General features: G+C 38.3%; 1 protein-coding gene across 1 annotated transcript; it reads left to right on the top strand.

Annotated features, from left to right (window-relative positions):
• The first annotated feature begins 239 nt into the window (after positions 1 to 239).
• LOC119308695 (phosphoglycolate phosphatase 2-like) lies at positions 240 to 6,370 on the top strand. The gene is made up of 11 exons (XM_037584828.1): positions 240 to 426; positions 515 to 582; positions 1,592 to 1,684; positions 1,765 to 1,836; positions 2,922 to 2,993; positions 3,736 to 3,795; positions 3,892 to 3,944; positions 4,357 to 4,454; positions 4,537 to 4,636; positions 5,737 to 5,840; positions 5,937 to 6,370. Exons 1-11 carry the CDS (start codon positions 348 to 350, stop codon positions 6,035 to 6,037), a joined length of 900 nt encoding a protein of 299 aa, XP_037440725.1. The 5' UTR covers positions 240 to 347; the 3' UTR covers positions 6,038 to 6,370.
• Positions 6,371 to 6,536: the final 166 nt, after the last annotated feature.

Below are 6,536 nucleotides of genomic sequence, written 5' to 3'. Positions count from 1 at the left end.
TATTTCTTTCTTTGTAGATGGAGGTGAGGACCTCTGGTATTTTTTAAATGGAGGGTTATGCAAAGTGGCACTCGCTGGTCGTTTTTTTTTTACTTTTTTTAAGATGAAGATGATGATTTTTTTTAAAGATATTTTTTAGAGGATGCGATGATTCTATATATTTTTTAAAATAAAAACGTGCATATAACTTCCTCTTCGTAGCTCCCATCGTAAATCACTTGTTGTTGAAGATGCTCTTACCTACTGCCACGTTCGCCGCACGTTTTCTCGACGAGGATGCAGCGAATAATAATTTTCACATAGCCGGAGCGCAAAAGCAGCAGGAGCCGCCGCGAAGAAGAAAAGCCATGGCCAAAGGTCTCCTCACCGCCGACGCCGCCCGATCCCTCGTCGGCTCCGTCGACGCCTTCCTCTTCGATTGCGATGGTCTCGTCTTCATCGCCCCCCGTTTCTTCTGCTCTCGCCAGTGGATTCCTACCCCTGCTCCTTTGATTTTATTTTTTTGTTTCTTCAGGGGTGATTTGGAAAGGGGACGAGCTCATCCAAGGGGTCCCCGAGACGCTGGAGTTGCTGCGAAAATTGGTATGCCGCACCGGACGTTCTGGTAGCAAGAGTACCGCTCTAATCACGAAGTGGCGAACGATTTGCGCCCCCGGCCCCCTCTCATCTCTTCCTTAGTTGGTAAAATTGTAGTTAAAGCTGTGTGTCTTGTTTGGATAGGCAGTGTTATAGTAGCCACTCGGATCACACCGCATCAATCTTCTTATGAGAAGATTTTTTCTAGTTTCTGCTTAATTTTTTAAGGGAAAGTTTTAGCTTAAATTGTTAACATTAGATAATCTGTATTCTAGTCTCAGCTATGATTTGGTTGCATTCAGTTGATCCTAGGGGGTATTTTGAAATTACCAGAGGGATGGTCAACTGCGATGGGGCCTTTTCTCCGTGTTCTTGCACTTCACAGGAGCTAGCCCTGCTTACTGAAATCTTGTTAAAGCATTTACTTAGCTAGATTGGAAGTCTAAAGACAGGAAGTAAACTTTGCATTTGCTCTCGTCACAGCATCACATATTCTTTGAGCAGTACACAAGTCAGATTGAAGATAATTTCCAAGTCATGGCTAGAGAATGAAAGGGGTAATATTTGGATTCTTCATAAGATGTAAAAAAATCTTTATGTTTGTACCGTGCAATCACACTTAATCATTAATCTGACAAGGCTGGAAAATTTGTTATAGTAGCTAATGACTGAGCTTCCCTGCTATGTCTCAAATATCAGTAACCTCCTAGTTCTGTAACTAATAGAAATAAATTACTCATATATATGATTATTCAACATGGTGTTTGCTTTATCATCATTCTGGTTTCTCTCGTTTGTTCTTCCAACATGATATACTGCTGGTCTAGGAATATCATAGCATCCATATTGACCAAACAAGTACTGATAACCTTCTCTTCCACTATTAGGGCATTGATATGCTCTTTTGAATAATTTCCAGTTTTCAAAGTCCATCGCTGTATTTTGGTTGGTTCATAAATGCACCATTATGTGAAGATTCCGTAATGATGCTTCTATTTGGTTTCACTTGGTGCAGGGCAAGAAATTAGTTTTTGTAACAAACAATTCTAGGAAGTCGAGAAGGCAGTATTCAAAGAAATTCAAAACACTTGGCCTTGAAGTTACTGAGGTAGTTTTCTCTTTTCAGTACAACCATATTTCTGTGATCATTGTTTTCTGTATTGTATTGATCCGTTAACTTGTTTGTAGGAAGAGATCTTCACGTCATCATTTGCAGCAGCCATGTTCTTGAAGTTAAATAATTTTTCTCCAGAAAAGAAGGTATCGTGAAATATTTCTGCATAGGTTGATTTTCTCTTAGTAATTTTTGCATTATATACATGTCTTGGAGTATGCTCTATGACTGATACCCCCTCTGTTTAAGACGGGACGTTTTGTACATAGGCGTAGTCTACAACTTGCGACTTTGGCCCGTAGTTTCTTTTTACATGAATATAAGAAAGAATGTATTAAGAAAATATTGTGGACTAATTTAATGATATCATTTGACCTTACCAATCTAAATAGTCTTTATAGCAGTTAGCTCAAGAAATTTGACTGTACGAGCTTCTTAAAATGCCATGTTACTGTATGATCAGTTACTGTGTCATGATAAAAATATTATTATGAAACACTTCAACAGAACCATAAATTGGATCATTCGAAACAGTGATGTATGTGGGTGCTTAACAACACAACAACAGCCTGCAGCACTTTACAATAAGATTGTGAAAGTTATACTAAACTAGGGGACAAACCAAAAAGCACTTACTTGAGCTGATTGTTCTTCCTTTATACAAAACAATATGATGCATATTACCAATGGTTACATGAAAAATTCCAGTTTATGTCTAGCCATTTGCTATCCTACATTTTTAAGAGGTCGAGTTTCCCTTTACTGTTTGCAGAAGGACTGTTTCTAGCTCTTGACTACATCTGGCTTAACTAGTAAAAGTATCTTTTATCTTATATAATAAAGAACTGGCATTCATTGCTCTGTGCAGTTAAAGATGGGATCCAACCTGTTCTGTTTGCTTGTTTCCTATAATCTGTGGTTTATGAGCTTTACAGAAAGATGTCAACAGGAACATCATTTCCCTTGGCACACAATTTAAGAAGCTTGACCAAATTCAGTTGCTAGTTCAACTCTATCCAGTATTCTGGTTGCACTTCTAGTTCCTTGCACTATTTCCATGTGTTATTTTATGTTTCCGTTCTGATACCAATGCTCCTGATATTTGGGCATTTGTCATTTTGCTTAATCTGCTACCTATTGTATTATTTGCTGCAAAATGGTATTTAACGAATTTCATGCCTTAATTTTCCACTATTAAAATACTGATTACTGCTGAAACTTCATCTTGAAGGTTTATGTTGTTGGTGAGGATGGCATTTTGGATGAGCTCAAGTTAGCTGGCTTTGAATGTTTTGGTGGTCCGGTATGTATGTCATACTTGGTCTGACCATCTGTTATCTATTCTATTCCATTTGCAAGTTTGTGGTTCGGGTCCTCTAGTTTCACCATGATGTCCTGTTTTTCTGATTTTTAAAATAAAATAAAATGATGTCCTGTTTTTCTTGATACATCCAAGTTATGCTAGTTATTATTCAAAAAATAAATTAAGCTTCTCACTTGTGTTTTCTTGAACTTCTTTACTAAACTAAAGATGAACAAATATATTATTGGAGTGCTAAGATTGATAGTTTTAATGGTTCATGTATACAATTAGACCATTGATTATGTGTGAATATTTCCCACATTGATGCATCATAATTCTCTGTTTCTTTCGGAAATAAATTTATTGTGAAAAGTCAGTAGGAACAAAGTTCCTCATTGCATGGGACATTTGCTGTATGATTGGCCACTTCCGGGTGCAGCATGCCATTTACTATGGTTTTCAATGTTGAGGCAACAGTCATTTTGGACGAGTCACCTATATCTGAAATAAAATAGGCACACATAGTTGAGTTTACAACAGATACAGTTGCAAAAACATTCCAAGCAATAGCAAGATGAGTATTCCGAACCATAGAGCCAAACATGTCAAATTTATTGCAATATTTTGAATTATTTCTATCCATCAATAAGGGAGACTTTCCAAAGGCTTGAAAACATCAGTTCACCTTAAGGAGATATGTTACCTTTGTTTTGCCTTCCAAAACTGATGTTGTTTTTTGTAGGAGGATGGCAAGAAAAACATAATGTTAGAGGCGAACTTCTACTTTGACCACGACAAAAGTGTAATGCCAAACCTGTTTATCAAATTTAATTTCCAACCACCTTTCTTTGAAATATTAGACCCCACCGTGATCTAAGATAAATGAATCTCCTTCCAGGTTGGAGCTGTCGTTGTTGGACTTGATCAGTACTTCAACTATTACAAAATGCAGTAAGGCCTCTTATCTTGTTTAATCTTATTTGTTGCTTGCAACCAGAAGAATCGTATTAGTAAAGTTGTACAATTGTTATTTTCTGTGCCGATTGCAAGGTCTTTTTGCTGCCGAACTTCACATCTGTCTCCTGCAATTTCTAAGTGACTGTTTGCAAGTTTATCAAGAGCATATTTTAGATATTATTCTCCAGAAGTTATAATCATAGCATACTCTAACCAAACATGTTTTTTCTTTGATAACTTGATGCATGCCATCTCACAGCCCCAGTTTTCCATTATTGTTGGCAAAATGTAACCTTGTGACTACATTTAAAGTTGGAGCGCTGCATTCTTTCTTCCATGATACAACCTCGTCCTTTCAACTTTCTGTGGTTTTCTGCAAGGGTCAAACATAATGGTGTTCTCGCAGGTATGCAAGCTTGTGTATCCGTGAGAATCCAGGCTGTCTTTTCATTGCGACCAACCGTGATCCTACTGGACATATGACATCCGCCCAAGAATGGCCAGGTTTTTCTGTCCAGAAATGTCAAACTTTGATTTCAGGAGCTTCTATTGTACTGGTTCATTTTCTGATTGCGTTGAGTTTCAGGAGCTGGAACTATGGTTGCTGCAGTAAGTTGCTCGGTGCAGAAAGAGCCCATTGTTGTTGGAAAACCTTCAAGCTTTTTGATGGACTTCCTATTGAAAAGGTCTGCAAACTGCACACATAAGAAAAATATAATTTGCTTGTTACTAAAACGTGTACTAAATAGGATATCATGAAATCATCTATAGGATTATTCTTATGTACAATGGCTGTAAATAAGTAGGTAATACTGATGCATCTAGAGAAATAAATCCAAACTAAATGAGGGTTTTCTCACAACAAATCGCCCAAACATATGTTCCGAGGCACTGTTATTTGGAGCTCATGCAGTCCTTCGATTGGAAATTTTATATGAATGGGTACTAATAAGTATTTATTGTTTTGGAACAATAGCATTTAATATTGTTTCTACGGAAGTTTTGTCAAGTCTTAGATACCATACCAGCACACTTTGGTTTCCCACAGACACTAAGTCTACATAAGAGTTGATTTTAATCTCTCAGTTACGTAAAATTCCCAACCAACGAATTGCATTGGCTCCAAACACCGCCTAAGATTTGTTTGGACGGATTGTTGTGAAAACCCCTCATTTGGCTTACATTTGATTTGTTTCTCCAGAGAGAGGGAGAGAGTGGGTGAGTGGTGTAGATAATCACAACTCTTCATTTCTTAGTAGTGCAGGAGCTCCTGAACTCTTCGACTGAACACAGTTTCTTGCATGGTTGCATATATAGTCAGCTTCATAATGTTCTGAAGTATGCATCTTCTAGATTTCTTGAAAGTATCATCATCATTACGTTTGTACTGAACATGAAGTGCACATCTCAAACGAAAAAAATATCTAATTTCCTGTACAAACTTTCCTTCATGCACATTCTCGTCTTGCTAAACATTTCGTTGGCGGGCAACGCTCATACAACAGTGTGACGATGGGATAACAATCATGCTGTTTTATATTTATATCTGAATTTTCTGTTTATAACTTATCTGTAAATTGAAGGGGAGCCTTGGCGCAGTGGTAGAGCTGCTGCCTTGGGTTCAAGTCCTGGAAACAGCCTCTTGCAGAAATGTAGGGAAAGGCTGCGTACAATAGACCCAAAGTGGTCGGACCCTTCCCCAGACCCTGCGCAAGCGGGAGCTACATGCACTGGGGCTGCCCCCCTTCAACTTATCTGTAAATCCTCGCTGTTTGTACTCTTGCAGCTTCAATTTGGAAACGTCGAGAATGTGCATGGTTGGTGACAGACTAGACACAGACATACTATTTGGCCAGAATACTGGTTGCAAGACCCTCCTTGTTCTGTCAGGCGAGGAACTTTTGCCCTTTCTCATATGTGTTGAACAATCTCGTACTCGTGTTTACTGAAGTGCTCAAATGCCTTGGACCTGCGTTGCATTTGCAGGTGTGACTACCTTACCAGAACTTCAGGATGCCTCAAATACCATCCATCCAGATCTTTACACAAACTCTGTGCACGATCTCGTCAAGTTGCTGCAGCAATAACCCTGGACTTGGCAATTGGCACTACAGATGCAGCTCGAGTCCTGACTACAGCACCAGCAATAATCTCCGGGACACTTTGTATGTCACCTAACAAAATTTTACGTGAACAGCGTATTTGACCCTGTGGAGTTATGATCTATTCTTTTGGTAGCTGCTTCGTAGCTACCCTGGCCTGTATTTGTAGACCACTTCAACTCAATCTAAGTACTGCCATTCACAAGTCAATTACACAGCAGCATATATTTATCATGGCATTGTTAAAACTTCCAAGTGGGACAATGGAATCACATGTCAGTCTTGAAATGTATGGAACTGAACAGTTTTGTTTCATAAGTTTATTCAAGTGTGGCACCAATCATTTCAATATCTAAGATTGGCCGATAATGAGACTAGTTATATTTGGGCTATGTGACCCAAAGCTAATACCATGGATTTATATTCATAAGTATTTTCTAGTGCTATCATTTTTGTGTCATGTAACTTATGTTTTATTGATGTA

This window comes from Triticum dicoccoides, chromosome 5B (assembly GCF_002162155.2).
Source record: "Triticum dicoccoides isolate Atlit2015 ecotype Zavitan chromosome 5B, WEW_v2.0, whole genome shotgun sequence".
In the NCBI taxonomy this organism is placed as follows: domain Eukaryota; kingdom Viridiplantae; phylum Streptophyta; class Magnoliopsida; order Poales; family Poaceae; genus Triticum; species Triticum dicoccoides.
The sequence above is the reverse complement of the archived record's forward strand: the minus strand, read 5'-3'. Positions and strand labels throughout refer to the sequence as shown.

Bases quoted from the DNA above. Each gene is read 5' to 3' on its own strand.
- LOC119308695 (XM_037584828.1), top strand. From the start codon at position 348: ATGGCCAAAGGTCTCCTCACCGCCGACGCCGCCCGATCCCTCGTCGGC. The intron at 1,837-2,921 runs GTATCGTGAAAT...TTCATCTTGAAG, and splicing joins ATTTTTCTCCAGAAAAGAAG to GTTTATGTTGTTGGTGAGGA. The intron at 4,637-5,736 runs GTCTGCAAACTG...GTACTCTTGCAG, and splicing joins ATGGACTTCCTATTGAAAAG to CTTCAATTTGGAAACGTCGA.